At 47.6% G+C, this 16,871-nt stretch overlaps 4 protein-coding genes across 9 annotated transcripts in view; 3 read left to right on the plus strand and 1 right to left on the minus strand.

Moving 5' to 3' along the window:
- Positions 1 to 1,743, plus strand: part of LOC6613719 (sodium-coupled monocarboxylate transporter 1) — a 35,130-nt gene extending 33,387 nt beyond the window's left edge. For all 5 annotated transcript variants that reach the window (XM_032720736.1, XM_032720734.1, XM_032720735.1 and 2 more), the window contains 4 exons: positions 64 to 282; positions 338 to 716; positions 783 to 925; positions 1,039 to 1,743. In XM_032720736.1, coding sequence (XP_032576627.1) covers positions 64 to 282; positions 338 to 716; positions 783 to 925; positions 1,039 to 1,510 — 1,213 coding nt within the window. In that variant the 3' untranslated portion in view covers positions 1,511 to 1,743. The remainder of the gene's footprint in view (positions 1 to 63; positions 283 to 337; positions 717 to 782; positions 926 to 1,038) is intronic.
- A 349-nt stretch (positions 1,744 to 2,092) lies between these two features.
- Positions 2,093 to 10,560, plus strand: LOC6613720 (ectopic P granules protein 5 homolog). Its single transcript, XM_032720732.1, has 15 exons — positions 2,093 to 2,216; positions 2,265 to 2,998; positions 3,053 to 3,338; positions 3,401 to 3,861; positions 3,922 to 4,149; positions 4,207 to 5,421; positions 5,484 to 5,627; positions 5,690 to 5,867; positions 5,932 to 6,899; positions 6,961 to 7,417; positions 7,473 to 8,229; positions 8,301 to 9,009; positions 9,073 to 9,387; positions 9,450 to 10,025; positions 10,082 to 10,560. The coding sequence occupies exons 1-15, from the start codon at positions 2,187 to 2,189 to the stop codon at positions 10,392 to 10,394; spliced, it is 7,371 nt and encodes a 2,456-aa protein (XP_032576623.1). The 5' UTR covers positions 2,093 to 2,186; the 3' UTR covers positions 10,395 to 10,560.
- Positions 10,561 to 10,585: 25 nt separating this feature from the next.
- LOC6613721 (serine/threonine-protein kinase greatwall) lies at positions 10,586 to 14,528 on the minus strand. 2 transcript variants are annotated; one of them, XM_002038155.2, is made up of 6 exons: positions 14,186 to 14,528; positions 12,873 to 13,706; positions 12,654 to 12,812; positions 12,454 to 12,582; positions 11,276 to 12,278; positions 10,586 to 11,204 (listed from the first exon to the last, which is right to left on the minus strand). In XM_002038155.2, exons 1-6 carry the CDS (start codon positions 14,333 to 14,335, stop codon positions 10,939 to 10,941), a joined length of 2,541 nt encoding a protein of 846 aa, XP_002038191.1. In that variant the 5' UTR covers positions 14,336 to 14,528; the 3' UTR covers positions 10,586 to 10,938. The 2 variants fall into 2 exon arrangements, with proteins under 2 accessions (XP_002038191.1, XP_032576624.1); XM_032720733.1 differs by lacking the exon at positions 12,454 to 12,582.
- Positions 14,529 to 14,866: 338 nt separating this feature from the next.
- Positions 14,867 to 16,822, plus strand: LOC6613722 (CDP-diacylglycerol--glycerol-3-phosphate 3-phosphatidyltransferase, mitochondrial). The gene is made up of 2 exons (XM_002038156.2): positions 14,867 to 16,133; positions 16,196 to 16,822. Exons 1-2 carry the CDS (start codon positions 15,069 to 15,071, stop codon positions 16,613 to 16,615), a joined length of 1,485 nt encoding a protein of 494 aa, XP_002038192.1. The 5' UTR covers positions 14,867 to 15,068; the 3' UTR covers positions 16,616 to 16,822.
- The last annotated feature ends 49 nt before the right edge of the window (positions 16,823 to 16,871 follow it).

A 16,871-nucleotide genomic window follows, 5' to 3' on the forward strand; every position in this document is an offset into this window, starting at 1 on the left:
GTAACTATCTTCGGAGAACCCATCTACTAACGAAAATATATTAAATCTTATCTCATTTTTCAGTGTAATGCTCACCAACGTGCCTTTGGTGTTCTTCTTCTTTTCCATCTCCTGGATCTCTGGCATGGTCATCTACTCCACGTACATCAACTGCGATCCCTACGCCGAGGGCTACATTAAGAAGCCCGATGAGATTCTGCCATTCTTTGTGGAGGATCAGCTCGGTTTCCTGCCCGGCTTCGTGGGCATTTTCATGGCCACCCTGTTCAATGGCGCCCTTTGGTAAATAGCTAACATCCTCATAAAGTTCTTTCGCTAATCCAAGCTAATATTCCAGCATGATGGTGTCCAATCTGAACTCATTGGCAACGGTTATTTGGGAGGACTTCATCTCGCAGTTGCCGAAATTCAAGGGACTCTCCGACAAACAGCAGCTACGAATTCTGAAGTCGATCACCGTCGTCTGTGGACTGATTATTATGGGCGTGGCCTTTGGAGTTGGTCTGCTGGCGGGCGTTATTGAGTCCTCGCTGCTGGTGTTCTCGGCCACATCGGGTCCTCTGTTGGGTTGCTTCATCCTGGCCATGATGGTTCCGATTGCGAATTGGAAGGGCACCTCCGCCGGCATGGTCACCGCTTGCGCCTTCGTGCTTTGGATCATTGGCGGTGGCATGACCGTTACCAAGGACAATCCCCTGCTGCCCACCACCACAGATGTGGGTTTTTAAAGCATTTCCGTTTTGAATTTGATGCCTAATGTTTTGCTTATTTACAAAATGTAGGGCTGCACCAACGATACCTTCGCGCAGTCCATTGGCAAGCCCATCGTGGAACCGGGACAGATGCCTTGGCTGTTGTCGCACACGCCGATCGATGGTTTCAACCAGAGCTTTGTGCCCACGCAACCCACAATTGCACCTGAAAGGTGAGATAATTTAATTATTCTAGAAGTATTGCGAAAGATAGTACGTCACCTGGTGAAAATGCCCACTAGAACTTTGTTATCCTGATATTAATGTACGCCTAATTCCCATGCAGATCCGGACTGGAGACCTTCTACTCGATCAGCTTCATGTACTACAGTTTAATTGGCACGGCACTGACCGTGATCATTGGCACAGTGATCAGCTTGTTGACTCAGCATCCGGATGACGCCTACGACGGCAAGCTGCTGCATCCGTTGATCTTTCGACTGTGCGAGCGCTTCTCCGGCCGGAAGCCGTACTATGTGAAGCATGAGGAGGAGTCCGGACTGAATGGTCGGAGCAGCAGCGACTCCTCGGCCACGACAACCACATGCAAGGAGGAGAAGGTGAATCACGGCTACGAGTCCTCGCCGGAGGACAAGGAGAAGAGCAGTCCCATTGCCGTGGTATTCACCACCTCCGAGGGAACGGGAACAGCGGATCAGCAGTCGATATGCGACAGCAGTAGGATTCAATTGGACATTGTGCCGGGCGAGGGCGAAACGGGAGTGTATCGCCAACTGGCCGGCCGATCTGCGCTCTGAGGGTTAACTATGTTGCATACGTAGAGATAGTCTGACCCTAAACTTAGTCCGTAGTACGTAAGCTAAGCCGTAGAATAGACCAAGTTAGTTAGCCAAGTGTTTCATGTCTATAAAGATGCTGTGATTTCTGTGCGCGACTGTTGTTGAGCAATTGCTCGCGCATTTCATTCGCATGTACTTAACGCATATGTGTGTGCGTGGCAGCATGCAATAAATAAAGACAAATAAACGTATTTTTATAAAAAACAAACATAATAAATTACATTTTGAACACAAAGTTTTACTTTTCGCGCGCTGAAACTTGCTACACTTGGCCAGTGCTGCCCATCAAGTTGGTCTATCGATAACTGAGATGACTAGGGCAGCGGGAGTGCTGCGTGAGTCACGACTGTTACATGAAGTAAGTTAAGTGGGGAATGAAATGGATTTATAATTAGTTAACCAAAGTATACGCGTGAATATGAAAATAAAAAATTAGTTGTTTATATGTTTTACAATGCATGCTTGTAAGCAGCGCTGTTTACTCGTGAGCCTTCGTGACTGCTGCCAGCTGTTCTCCGGTTTCTCCCATCACTATTATATTTATGGGGCTTTTTGTTTGGCGTTGTTGCGGCCCCCCAAAGAATGCGAAAATAAAACGCAAAAAGTTTGATCCCTAGGCAATCAAACGTACAACATGGCCACGTTGGAGAAGCCCAAAAACGAGGTGAGTCGTGGGCAATAAAAAGTAACAAACCTAATGCGTAAATTGCAGAAGAGCAAAAGGTCTCGCCACAGAGTGCCGATCGAAAAAGAGGAAGAGGAGCCTGCTGAGTTATCAACAAGTGAAGAACAAAGGCCAGCGGACAATGTGTCTCTGTTGGAGGAATTCGAGCGCGTTGCGGCCTTGGCCAGCAGTTCCAGTGGCGAGGCAATCATAAGCCACGAGTGCTGCATTTCCAGCGATGTAGGAGTAACGCCGCAAGAGCCAGAAGGAGCACAGGAACCCACAGAAACAGAGGCCCAACCCAGTGCTCCAAGTGCCCCAAGTGCCCCGCCCTCGACGACCGTTCATGTCGTTCAGTATCCCAACCTGCAGCCCATGCAGCTGTCCAACGCCCAAGTGGAGGAGCATTCCGCTAAGATCGTGTACCGACAGGCGGAGTCGCCCACCGGCTTTGCGCTGGCCAGGAGTCACATTAAGCCATTGAGCACGGAGGAACTGCGGCAAATCTACGATTGTCCCGAGCTGGAGCTGGCCAAGCAATTTGAGTTGGAGTTCCTAATGAACTCATTGCTGGAGACCAGCGAGGCGGATCCGCTGTATGCGGCTGTTATGGAATACTATGAACTGCAGGGAAAAATCACCTCCAATCTACACGATGTGGGGAATCTGCGCAAGGGCTGCACCGAGTCCCAAAAACAAATCTGGGTCCGCCAGCCAGTTACACGCACTTTCAGTGGAACCTGCGGCGATGGCAATGTGGTCCAGGAATCCGTCACCTACGAGTGAGTCGAGCCTTACTTCTATCATGGAATTGCTTACCAAAATGTCTTTCCCAGTGTGATACAGGTGGATCCCATTAAGCTAGAAGTGGCCGAAACGGCTTTAACTGGCCTATATGACCTGGTGTGCCACGCGTATACGAACAACGTGATTACAGCCAAGATAACCAAAGTAAAGGTTGACCAAATTATCAACGATCTGCTGAGCTATCCCCATTTGGATGGCCATTCGGTGGTTTCATTGCACCACACACAATCTGGAGAGGCACTGCAGTGCGTTTCCCAACTAAGGCGAGCTATATCCATACTTTTCAGCTTCGTTCGCAGACCCAGTCCAAATGCAGTAATTCAATACTTCAGAGTAAAGAGTGTGACAACATATATAATACCTTTTTACCCTCTCAGAATTTCGACAAAGACCTCAAGGAATGGCTGCGCAAGCTGATTGCTCTGCAACTGTTGCTGGCAACAAAAGAGGATCACTGGTTCCTGCTATTCAACATACTGCGGAGTCCCAATGGGGTCGGTTCCTGGGCTGCCCAATTCCTGCAATTGCCGGGAACGCGAGCAGTGCGCCGTGGTTCCCAACAGAACGAACTACCACTTGACCTAAACTCTCCCGAACTTAACCACTGCATGGCTGTGCTGCAGATTTTGCTGATGCCCGTGAAAAAGCGAAACGAATATCTCAAGAGTCAGGCTCAAGCTCACCGTGAACTTTCCGCTACGCCAGGAGCCACTGATCGCTGGATAGTGGTGGACTCTGATGGCGAGGACTCGCACACACCCGCCGGTGAATGCGTAGGCCTGAAGGAAAGCGACCTGATCGCCCTGCTCAACCAGATGCCTTTCGAGAAGATATTTACGTGAGTTGGAATGCCTGCATATGTAATTTGATATGGTTCTAAAAAAAATCGAATCCTTAGCTCGGCCCTGCGCATTGAAAAATTTCTGGACGACTACATTCTGGAACCGGATATGATCACGGCCCAGCAAATGCTCGCCGTGGTAGTGTTTTTTTCACAACTGGTCAAAACAATCGGTGAAGGATTACTGACCTACAATAACGAGCGATATAAGCAGCTGGCCAAACGACTTGGTCGTCTGGTCCGACATACTCTGCAATACGTGTTTGATTACAACGAGTTGTTCATGTGAGTAGATCACGTAATATTAATGTATGATTTCTTATTTACTCAACTACTGCGCAGAAACAACAATCTTTACAAATCCTCCGAGATGTACGAGCGCATCCAAGTGGAATTACAAGCCTTACTTGTACGCGCTTGTGGCTACATATACCGCACCCGAAACCTGGGCACCTGGCAATACTTTTCCACGCTGCCCTTCGGCACCTTGGATGCAGAGGTGATCTGGCACTTGTTTTACTATCTGAATGTGGGTTTCCCCACGGATTTGGCCAACGATTTAGTGAGCAATGCGGAGGCAGCCTTTCAAGCGGAAGATTTCTGGCGCAAATTCGATCTAGCGAATGCCGATGTGGCGCCCGAGGATATGTACTATCTTCTGCAGACCTTCTTTGAGATGGCCATTGAACGAAATCGATCTAAGGATGGAAGTCTCGTCAAGGCAATCTGCCTGCACATCTTTCACATTGGATACATACATCAGTCTACAAGGGAAATTTGCTATAAAACTGCACGTGATATGCTGGCCAACTTAATGGATGAGGATCTCTTTGGTTGTGTGTTGGTTCAGCTGAAGATGCGTTACGGAGAAGTAGATCAAGCGGCTTATCTTTTCAAAGCTCTGCCCCTGGAAAACTGGCACCCCAGCATGGATAGCTTTGAGGTGCTCTCCAACTGGCTCCTTCATTTTGATTACCAATCGTCGGAGAGTCAATTAGCTCGCTTGATTATCGGCCACTTAAACTGGGGATTGGATTGCGAGGGTCGGCTCTTCCTGCCGCACAACATACACGTGAGAATGGCTCACCTGGTGAATGAGGCACTGAATAAATACGCTCCGGAGGTTATTGGTGCCTCCGGCATTTCTGAGAGCGTGCGTCAAGTGTCTTCCCTTATTGATTCCACGCAATCGAGCCGAGAGCAGTTTACGAACTGGTGCTGGCGCATGGTCTCCGTTTTGCGGCTTCATCTGATGGATCAGGGTGTGCAGTCCGTAAGGCGCACTCTCCAACATCCGACGGAACCACTACTTTTTATTCCCGAACTGGAACGAATGGAGATAATCTTCCAGGGCGTAAATGAGAACAGACCCCTCGCTTTGTATGTGGGCATGTTGGTCAGCCTGCATGGCCATTCGATTCCGCTGATCTGCCAGCACGGATTCAACCTTCTTCAGCAACTGCTGCTCGATCACCGTCACGCGGCCACGATTCGCTGCTTGGAGTTAATAGTGCCATTGTTTTTGGAAACGCCCGAAACTCTGGCCAATTGTGAAAGGTTCGTTGTCGAATTGAATTTGTTGATTTAACGATTTATTTTATAAACGCTATGATTTCTAGTTTTCAGAGACTTATAACCACTCTATTAAATGCGGATCGTACCTATATAAAGCTGGCTAAGGACATGGTCTATGCAAATTCAATTGGCCCCATTCTAGAATTGCTAGACAACATGTTGCACCATCAGATTATCTCGTATACCAGGTAAACCCTTATTTTCAACCATAGTTTAATAAATACATAGCTGTATCATTTTATTTCGGCAGCTATGGCCTTTGTTCACCGCTCAATCTTCTCAACATCTGGCTCAACTGTTTCACCACACTGCCAGGATGGTCCCAGAACTCCAATTTATTGTATCTCCTGGACAGAATGCTACGTATTTCGTACCAGTTTCCTGACTGCCGTGCTCAGGCAGTTGAATTTTTCTACAATTACTACAAGGTATATATTGTAATCAAGGATATTCTATACAGCTTAACTAATTTTCATTTGGTCTACACCACAGGATTGCACAGAATGGAAATCAGCACCTAAGGGATCAGCTCTAAAAGCTTACTTCGGCGGACAGTCTGTGTCTCGAATTCCCACAATCTCGCCCCAAAACTGCTGGCTGAATTTAGTGATACTTGAGATTGAGTTCCGTCTGGTGGACACGCGTATCTATCCCGAGCTCTTGCGACAGATATCCGCTCAACCCGTGGAAGCGGCTCTTAAAAAAACCATTTCATTAAGCAAAACCAGTGCCTTTCCCGCAAGCCAGTTGGTAATATTCAAATACGCTCAACTGCTGGCCAGCATGGAAAGTAATCACGCTTTATTTCCCATTGTTTGCCAAAAATTGTTCGAACTCTATCTGTGGCGAGTGCCGACAGAGAACGAATCGCTTAACTTTAGTCACAATTTCGGTGTATCCGACAAGTTTTACGAATACAATGTGCCTTTAATGAAGAGTATTAAGTCCCAACTGAAGTCTGCTGAGTCGTACTACTCGGCGCTAGCAACCAAAAACGCCAGCGATGATGCCATGGCCCACTTCTATCGAAACTGTTGCAAGCTAATGCAAAACTGCGCGCTTTGGCTGGAGGATACTCAAATAAATCGCTTTACCAGTGATGCAGAACATCTGCCCGCCCAGTATAATTCTGAGAAACTGCGCGAACTGTTAAGTGGTCATGTCAACCACTGGACGGAGTTCCTGTGCCTCGCGTCGTTGCGCAAGGATCAACGCCATCAGGCTGATCAGTGGGGCCGGAAAGTGATGAGACTTTCCAACCAAAAGGCCCCGAGAACACCAGTACAACCAAAGCCACGACAACCGCCTGCTCAACACATTAAAAGCCTGTTAAATAGTTACGAGAAGATTGTTGAGAATCCGATTCATGTTCGTGTGGAACCTATCAAGACGCCGCCGATCGATGGAAGTATTGTTGCTCAGATTCAGAAAAAAATGAACACGTTGAACTCAACGGCCAAGTAAGATGCTAACTTTCATGGTATACAACTCAACATTACTTATTAATTATATCACTTTTAGCAACTATCATTATAAGACGTCCGAGCTAAATTCCCTGAATCTCAACTATTTGGAAAGTGTGCCAACTCTGTACTCAATGATTCCCTATGAAGAAACGAGGCGAAAGGAGTGCACATCCCTGCTCTTCAAGCGAAACTGTACTGCTGCTGCCCAAATTAAACTCACGCCGGAGCATATACGAATCAATGACGTTATATCCCGAAAACAAACGCAGAATCGGGAAAGGCATGATAAAATTATTGAGGACATTTTGTTGGCCATGAGTGTAGACAGTTTTGCTCAAGCCATCGAGGAGTTGGGCGTCTGTATCGGTGCCCTTCTGGTTGCCCCGTTGGAGTCAAGCGTCACGCAAATTGGCATTCGGGTCTTCTACCATATAGTGGATAACCTAAACGAGGTGACAATGAAATTCCAACCAACACATGACCTGTATTTTCAGGTTCTGGAGAAGCTTGGGGTAAGTAATAAGTTTGTGACTGCGAAGATCTCATTTAATTCATGGTTTTGCTCAGGTGTTTCTAGAAGCAGACCAGGCCGCCCAGGGATTGGCTGTTCTTCGTTTGGCGCTCAAACGACCCGATCTTTTAGAACTGCTCGCCGGAGTCTTTGTGCCCAGTCGCACTAACGTGGATCACTTTCTGCCCATGTACGAGTTTCTTGTTGACTCGCATCTCAAGCACTGCGATACACAGACTCTGTTCGTACTTTTCTCAAAATTCGATCTTTTGGGATGGATGGAGGCCTATCAGCCGAAATTGAGCGAGATCAACCGTCTGCTGTTACTGGTTCTGCAGGGACTGGAGGCATGGTCTCAGCCCGATAGCAGTCTTTTACAAGATCTGTTCCGCAGGCATCTAGTGCATATTTTTAATTATGATTTCCCACAACACTACGGCGAGGTAATGCAGCTAGTTCTGGACCGCACGTCGGATCAGAAACTGATGCCAGTTGTTCTTTTGGACCTTCTGAATGCTTTGTTCGTCCGATCCAACTGTGCGGAGTTGTCTTTGGAGCAAAGCGAAGTGCGGGTCCACGAACTTGCCTTGGACTTTGCCCGACGTCAGAAGTTATTCACCCTGAAGGCGGCAACGGACACCCTGCTGCTGTTATCCCGACACTTTCAAAAGGAGCGCCTCCATCATGGACTCCATGGACTGTATCCCAAGCACAAGGATTATTGCCAGGCACTAGTCCTGTGGTTCACCTCTTTCGGTCATACGCTTCTCGCTTCCGCCATTTGCAGCTATCAGGAGCTATTGGCTGATCAAAGTGAGTAGACAACCATTTTGGCAATATCTATATCTTATAAAATGTATCTACTATATCCTATTTATTGTTAGTCAGCGATATTGTGTTTGGTTCTATTGTGGAAACGTATAGTCCTTGGCTAATCCCATATACCGAAGAAACGGTTAGTGGCGTAGCCCACTGGATCCGCCAGCTGACTCCTGGACAGAGCAAAGTGCTTCTACCATGGAGCGAGCAACATGTTAGCAGCTGCAAACTGATGATCCATTCCTTCGTTGCCACCATAATACAAGTACTGCAGTATCTGCCTTCGTCGAACAAGATTCTGGAGCACGTATTCGCCTGGTATGTGCATCACTTTGCCCAATCTAGCACAACAGGTCACGTGCTGGCGCCCATTCACGGGGGATTGGCTCAGTTGCCCTGGGAACGTTTCCTACCACCGGCACAACACGTGGAGTTGCTCTATGATAGCCTGCAGAAATTTCTGCCAGAATCACACGCCATGCTGGGACACATATTCATTCGAATTGAATGGAACAATTGGTTTGCTCAGATGCCCCAGCCAGTGTCGATTCTCTCTCGACTTTTCACCATATTCGTTAAGATCGCCTTCGAACCCAACATTCACATTCACCCCAACACGAGCAAGATACTAGAGGATGCCATTCGTTATCCATGGCACTTGGTGGAATTCAGTGAGCTGGAGCAGCTGCTCAAGTGGTTCGTGGCCAGTGTGGAGCCAGCCATTGCCCTAAAGATCCCAGCCGAAAGTAACTATGCGGACCGCGCTGTTTTGGAGTAAGTTAAAAAGGAGTAAATGTAAAGTTGACTTAAATTTATCCCAGCTGTTCATTGTTGCAGACTCCTTCGTCTGGCTTGTGCCATGTTGCCGGGAAGCTCTGCGCAGGATGCTGTGGGTACCGCCAAGCGAATGCTCTACACCCGCTCCATGGTCCGCATGCAGCGCGCATGCGGAGCCAAGCACAAGAAGTTCTTGGCCACCAAGGAGGGCGAGCGTGCGTTTAGTAACGCATTCCTAGAGCTGCTGGAAAGCATCAATGGGGCTATCAGCAGCTGTAGTGATGATCGTACAATGGAGGAAAAGCGTCGAGAAGCACTCAACCTGATGCTGGAGCTGGTTGCGCCCACCCAGACGCAGAGCCAGGAAGTGTCCAAGTATAATTTACTTAATAGCTTTTAAATTTTAAGCCTAACCAATTACCCTTAATGGCTTTCAGCATACACATAAAGACTCTGGTTTGGTGGCAGCAGCGATGTTCTCCCGGCAACCTGGTCATGTGCTCCACGCTACCGGCCATCGGTCACCTCAACACATACATCGCCAGCATTTACTCGCTGTTGGAGGCCAGCATAGAGAACTACTTTCGCACCTCGCCGGAGAACGCATCCTGGCACGCGCCCAGCTGGCGAGGTCTAATGGAGGCACTGAGCATGTCGCTGCCGAAACTGGACCTTATGCCGATCTTGCAGGGTAGCTATTTCTTCTCACTGCACGTTTTCGTGCTCTACAAGATGGAGGAGATCGCGACGGATGGGGATAAGGTGACCTTTTTGCAGGACCTATCCCAGCTACTGGAGAATTTGAAAACCAGCCCACAGACGGAACCGCGAATGGCCCTAGTTTGGGGCGTGATCATCGCACGGGGCTGTCAAATTGCGCAGGTCAACCAGCAGGTGAAAAAGCCACTTCACATGCTGGCGAGGCACCTGCAGATTGCATCAACTAAGGCAGAAGGCTGGGGCGATGGTCTGTTGGGAGTTATTGGTCTCAAATCGGAGGATATTACCAACAGGTTCGTTTGTCCGATTTATGAAGATGAGTGGCTTACATTTCCAAATTCATTTTCAGACGAAAGGTGCTAACTCGTTGCTTGGCTTGCGTAATCTTTTCGCTGTTTCCGGCCAATCGGGAGCTTCGCATACCGTCAGATGAGTACGAAAGTGCGCTCCGGGAGCTATCTATGCTGCTGGCCAACAAGAAGTTCACCGACATCAAGCCCTTGATCGTTCGGGCCGTAAGCCTGCTCAAGGAATCCACATTTCCCGATGTCCGGGCCGTACCTCACATGGTCTGCCGACTAATCAGCATCTTCTACGAGGAGAGCTACCTGACAACCATTCCAGAGGTCTGGGACTTTGAATTCAAGTTGATAGCCACGTAGCTTACCGACCAATTGGAATATTCTAAACATCCTAACAGCCAGTTGTGTTATTTTCCAGGTGTTATATATCATCTAACTAGGTATAGGGTAAATAAAGTGATACATTTTAAGCAATTGCAAGAAATACATATATAAAAGTGAACCTTTTTTACATACAAACAAGGGGTCAAAAACTGAAACTTTGTTTTAAATCTTGTAGACTATAACTTTATTTGATATACATGTCTCGAAAGTGCATACTTGAAGCTATTTGTTTAAGCGTAGTTACAATAACAAAATCGAAATCAGTACCTGTATATAAACTCTGCACTGACCATGATCATCGACAATCATGACAGTAATAATCGACTAAATGTACACGAAAATTTAATGATACAATTGAATGAACTCTAAACGAAATATAAATACGTAGGACTACACGAACGATAACAGATGAACATTAAAGGTCTACTCTTAGGTATTGCTACATGAAAATATAAATAACGATAATACAGTGCTCGGAACGAGCAAGCTGAGACGGAGGCAGCCGGGCTCCGCTTGGCAATCAGTCTTCTAGGGCAAAGTTGGACAGCTGCAGGTGCTGAAGATTGTTGCGCGCATCGAAATATCCCGTATCAGTGGGATTGTCTGGTGTCGGGACAAATGGCGGCTCGGTATTGCCAATGTTCTCCCAGTCGATGCAGGCAAAGTGACGCATTTGCTGCACTTCCTTTGCGGCCGGTCGCTCATTGGGATCCATGGTCAGGAGCAGTTCCACAGCCTCCATGGATTCGACGGACAATGCCTCATCACCTTCTGGCCATTCGATGTCTGCGAGGAATTAGTAACAAAAATATAGCTATAATACGTGCAAGAAAACTCTTGAAATATACTAAACTCACTCTTATTCAGAATGTTGTCAAATACTTTCTGAGGTGTCTCGTCGTTAAAGGGTGGAATGCCGGTCATGAACTCGTAGAAACAGACGCCCAGAGCCCACCAGTCGACGGCCGGACCGTGACCTTGCTTCAGCAGTAGCTCCGGCGCCAGGTAATCGGGTGTGCCCAAAATGCGCTCATTAGACACGCGAGCCCCGCGACGCACTGACTTCGGTGTCCGGAATGGTGTATTGATGTTAACGTTTTTCGGCGTTTTTGGTAGATTGCCGGCACCATGATTGATAGGCGACATCGTGGGATCATCGGACAGTTTCAGATGGTACTGAATGGCTGACATCTTATCGGCAGTCGCATGCTCCCGTTTCTTGTTCTCAATGGACAGGGGAAGAGCGAACCGAGTGGCCTTGAGCTTTCCAAGAAGACCCCCATCCCGACGTGGCAACTTCTGAGAAGATACGGGCGTAGAGAAGACCACATTGGCCACATTTGCTTCCGGACCAAGCAGATGATTTATGGGCATTTCGTCATCCGATAAAGAGCGCACCTTTAGCACACCCCGGATGGGCGAGGAACGGGCCTTGCGCTTCTTGGGCGTGCTGCTGCCAATATTGAGGATTTCGATTTCCTGCGTTAGTCCGGTGTTGGTACTTCCATTGCTCGAACTGCAGCCATCGGTATCCATGCTGGACATGTTGTCGGAACGATTGACCAGATTGATCTTTCGCTTCATGCCGCGCAGGAAGTCGGGGCGCTTAAAGTGCTTGGACAGATTGCGAAACGGGGAGTTCATGTTGATGCCACTCATCTCGTTGCCGTTGGTCACGTTGTAACTGCGCGAGTAATCCGAACAGCTAAAGTCCTCCTTGGACTGGCTTAGGTTGTCCGCATTCTTCTCAATCGACGAAGCCGTGCTCTCGCTATTCAGATTCAAGTGGCAGCTGGAATAGTCGTCGCCCTTGCGACTGGACACCCCTGAATCCTCCTGCCCCTTTGAAATGCGATTTCGCTGAGGGAATAGTAGAGGTAGTTATTAACTGAACTACCTACATATGTGGTATACATATCTTTTAACCTATTTAATTTTGATTAGTTGTAAAGTTAGTTATAAAATACTAGCATGTTAAAACAGAAAGGGAAACCGCACAATGGACAGACACACACTCATGCACATGCCAACGCACCTCGTCGACCGATCGCCTGCGCACCATGGAAAACTCAAACGAAGCCTCGATTGCGTTATCTATCTTGGGCAAATGTTTGCCTTCATTGGTGGCCATGTTGCTGCTGTCTTGCTCGGCCATCTTGCAGCCCTTTCAGAGAATCAACCATTTATGCAAATAAATACAGAGATTACGGGTTTGGCCGAGTTCTAGCCACTCACCTGACAGGGTGCCGCATCCAAGACGAATTCCACGCGTCGCTTGCTGGGGATCGCATTGCCCGCAGCAGCACCGTCCTTAGACTCCAGTGGTGGTGAGCACTTGCTCAGATCAGCCGAGTTACAAGTGTGAAACGAACAAGACGAGCTGCTATCCTGGGGCTGAAGATTTGGAGAATGATGGGTGAATAAATCCGTTTTAATTGCCATATGTTTACCCACATTTACGTTGGTAGTGCAGGTATGAGTAATCGATTCATTGGCCTCCTCGGCAGAAAAGAAGGGGGAAACCCCAGATATCTTGCTATCGCTCGTCTTCTCTGCATCATTGAGTGAGGTGTCGCCCTCGCTATCCGACAGCTCCATTATCAGACTATGCTTGTTGATGGCCTGCAGCAAGTGGGATGTCCCCGTGGCCACCGAGCCCATTCCGTTGTTTTGTCCACTTGAAACAGAACCGAAGTCATGCAGTTTCTTCTCTGATCCAAAAGACAGGTGCGAGGTAAGCGACAAAAGCTGGCCAGGCGTGCGGGCGTTTAAATTCGGTGAGCAGTTTATAAGGTCTGATATTTCCAGATCTCTTCGCATATCGATCTTGCTCAACCCAAAATCCGTGAGCTTCACATGGCCACTGGAGGAGAGCAACATGTTGTCCGGCTTGATGTCTCTGTGGACAATTCCGTGTTGATGCAGATACTGCAGCGCCATTACCATCTCGGCCACGTAGAACCGGGCCGTGGGCTCGTCAAAATACCCAAACATGGCCAGCAGTGACTTGAGATCCCCGCCCACCATGTACTCCATCACCAAATAGACGTAAGAGAGCGATTGCAGGGAGTAGAAGAGACTGACACAGAACTGGGAGCGGGAGAGGGCCAGGGCATTCCGCTCCGTGATCACCTGGGACACCATGTTCTTGTTGATCATCTCCGACTTGCGCATCACCTTGATGGCGAACAGCCGCTTCGAGTCGTTGTTCTTGTAGCCAAGGAAGACTTTTCCGAAGGCGCCGCGGCTGATTGGCTTAATGATGACAAAATCCTTGATAGTGGGAAGCTGTACGAGGAAGCAAATGTATCCATTACGATATAATTAAGTGACCTAAGTGGTGGTGGTGGTGATTCTTATAAACCAAGACAGAACAAAGGAAAATAATTTAGCTTAAGTTAGACATACAATAACTTCAATTCTAGATTTAGAGCAGATTTTAAGCAATCTTATGTGTATATATGTATATAATAGAATAGAAAAGAAAATGAAGAAAGGGCAATGTAAAGTACAGAAGATAAATAGAACTGTAAAAATGTTTTTGCAATGGAACATCCTATATAATATAACATTTCAACGTACATATGTTTATCGGTTTGCTAATAATACATAAACCTGATCTTTTCACTAAGTCGTAAACATTTACTGCCCCTTTATGTAAATAAACAATGTGATTTGGCGCATTTCAAATTTTCTTAAGGAGCAACCGTGGCTAACTGTAAAACACCCACGTGTGGTAATCGCTAGTTTGCGATTTCTCCGCGTACCTTGGCATTCTGGGAGTGATTCTCCGGCTTGGTGGTGAGGATATTGATCTTGTCCAGCAACTGCTCACTGTCGATCAGCGAGTGGGTCTTTTTGGGGGTTTTGTAGTCGATGTGGACATCCGATTGCGAAGTCGCATCGGCGTTTTCCATATCTTCCAGGTTTCCGACGGTTAGAGTGCGATTTTCTCGCGGTTTCGAACAATATATACAAATATCGTATAGAGACAGACACTGTATATAATTTGATGTAGACCTGAATGCTATTAGCTTGTTTATTGCACAATTTTTATTTCAAACACACATTTAAAACAGCGCGTCTATTTTCTATGACCTGAACTAGAGGTGGAACTAATTCGATTCTTAGTATTATCGATGTTTCTAGAAATTTCACAACATCAATTTTATTGCAGTTACAGTTTCAAATTAAACGATGTATACCAAAAAGAAATATTTGTAAAATGTATTAAACGGGTATAATATTTCAAGAAAATTTATTCAAATATTTTTTTTATGCAATGTATGAATGAAAAATGTAAGACTTAGAAACTAGTGATATATGGTTAGGTATTTATTTATTTGATTTAAATATTATTTTTTTTAAAGGAACACATAACAGGATGACCATTATGAATAGTCGATTATTTCCGATAAATATAAATTGTAATCAAATCCCAGCTCGCTTTGCAACACTTGCGTTCCACCTGGAATTTATTTACGTGCTGAAATTTCGAGTATTTTTGTGATAGAACAGCACCCCATGAATGAAAGTCTGTTCCGGATACAGCCAAACAGGCAGTGAGCAATGCGCCATATCCTATCATCAAATAACCGCCGCCCAGAGTGAGGAGCCGCTAGCCAATCCGTCAGAGAAATCCGCGCCAAGATGATGCCATACCTTCGCCGCCTCTTCAGCCAGGAGCTCTCTCCGGCTGCTCAGGGCGACTTCCTGGGCTGTCTGCAGCAGGCGCCTAGTGTCCTGGCCACCGGATTCCCTGGAGCACCCGCACTGGAGAGCCTAAGTTGGTTACACAACCTAGCGCCGTGCTTCCCGCTGCGAGGCGATCAAATTCAGGTCATCCACGAGCCAAAGCACTTCTACGAAACGCTGGTGCATCGCATCGGTCAGGCCAAACGCCGTATAGTGCTGGCCAGTTTGTACCTGGGCACCGGGCAACTGGAGAACGCCATGGTTCAGACGTTGCGTCACAGCCTGGAGCAACAGTCTGCCCTAAGGCTGAACGTGCTATTGGACTTTACTCGCGGCACGCGGGGCACTCTCAACTCCAAGACCATGTTGCTGCCACTGGTCCGCGACTTTGCCAGCCAAGTGCAGCTCTCCCTGTACCACACCCCTGATCTGCGCGGGATGACAAAGCGACTAGCTCCGCCACGATGGAATGAGCTATTAGGACTACAGCACATGAAGGTCTACCTCTTCGACGATGCCGTGATCATCTCCGGCGCCAATCTGTCCAATGACTACTTCACCAACCGGCAGGATCGATACATACTCATTGAGGACAAACCGTTGGCGGATTTCTATGCGCAGTTCATCGAACGCGTGCAGGAATTTAGTTTGGCAGTGGCGCCAGATGCCAGCGAGGGACTGCACCGCAATTGGCGAATACTGCCGTACGAGGGCACCAAGGAGCAGTTTATCCAGCTTGCGCGGAAGCGTATCTCCAACCTAGTACAGGAGACGTTTCAGCTGCAGACGCAAACTAAAGACCAGAATCCGCAGGCAGACACATGGATTTTTCCGCTGCTTGAGATGGGACAGATCGGCATCCATCACGACAGCGTGGTGACCAAGCGGCTGCTCTCCAATTGCGTGTCTGGATCACGGCTGAAGCTGGCCACCGGGTACTTTAACTTGACGCAGGAGTACATGGACACGCTCACGCACAAGTGTCTGGCCCAATGCAGCATACTGATGGCTCATCCAAATGTGAGTGACTATCAGTAATAAATTAGTTGACCAATAGTAACCTCATTTCATTCATTATCCAGGCAAACGGCTTTCAGGGTGCCAAAGGACCAGCGGGCGGAATTCCGGCTGCCTACACACTGATAGCCAAGAGTTTCTACGAGAGCCTGGTCCGACGGAAGCAAAACCACCGCGTCAACTTCTTCGAGTACGAGAAGCCCGGCTGGACGTACCATGCTAAAGGTCTGTGGTACTACCTGCCCGAGGCGCTACTGCCCAACCTCACGCTCATAGGCTCTTCGAACTTTGGCGAGCGATCGGTGAACCGCGATCTGGAGACGCAGGTGTGTCTGGTGACGGCTAATAAGGATCTGAGCCAGCGGCTGCAGGCGGAAGCTGACCGGCTATACGATCTGTCACAGACGGCGGAGCGGGAAATCGTCCAACGACCCGTTCCGCGATGGGTCCAGGCCGTCGTTCGCATATTCAGGAATTTCTTCTAGGCTCTTTGATACAATAGCTTAATTTTTTTCGTTCTTTGTTAAGGCCCATATCCCAAGTAGTTAATTTAGTTTTATAATTCGTGTTTAATCTTTGCCCTGGGCAAGTGTTTCTATTGCTGGTAATTGTTGCTTTTGTACACACGCTAAAGTTTGTTAAATAATAAAGAGAATGTTATACGGAATCGAGGGTATGCAGAAGGAAAACTACCACACTGTGTTCTTATCACCAGGGGGATCATAAGTTCAGAATCAAGCG

This window comes from Drosophila sechellia, chromosome 3R (assembly GCF_004382195.2).
Source record: "Drosophila sechellia strain sech25 chromosome 3R, ASM438219v1, whole genome shotgun sequence".
NCBI classification, from domain to species: Eukaryota; Metazoa; Arthropoda; class Insecta; order Diptera; family Drosophilidae; genus Drosophila; species Drosophila sechellia.

Coding starts and splice junctions, on each gene's coding strand:
- LOC6613720 (XM_032720732.1), top strand. CDS start 2,187: ATGGCCACGTTGGAGAAGCCCAAAAACGAG. Junction 8,230..8,300: donor GGAGCTATTGGCTGATCAAA/GTGAGTAGACAA, acceptor ATTTATTGTTAG/TCAGCGATATTGTGTTTGGT. Junction 9,388..9,449: donor CAGAGCCAGGAAGTGTCCAA/GTATAATTTACT, acceptor AATGGCTTTCAG/CATACACATAAAGACTCTGG.
- LOC6613721 (XM_002038155.2), bottom strand. CDS start 14,335: ATGGAAAACGCCGATGCGACTTCGCAATCGGATGTCCACATCGACTAC. Junction 12,813..12,872: donor CCTGCACTACCAACGTAAAT/GTGGGTAAACAT, acceptor CCAAATCTTCAG/CCCCAGGATAGCAGCTCGTC. Junction 11,205..11,275: donor TGACAACATTCTGAATAAGA/GTGAGTTTAGTA, acceptor AATTCCTCGCAG/ACATCGAATGGCCAGAAGGT.
- LOC6613722 (XM_002038156.2), top strand. CDS start 15,069: ATGATGCCATACCTTCGCCGCCTCTTCAGCCAGGAGCTCTCTCCGGCT. Junction 16,134..16,195: donor TACTGATGGCTCATCCAAAT/GTGAGTGACTAT, acceptor TTCATTATCCAG/GCAAACGGCTTTCAGGGTGC.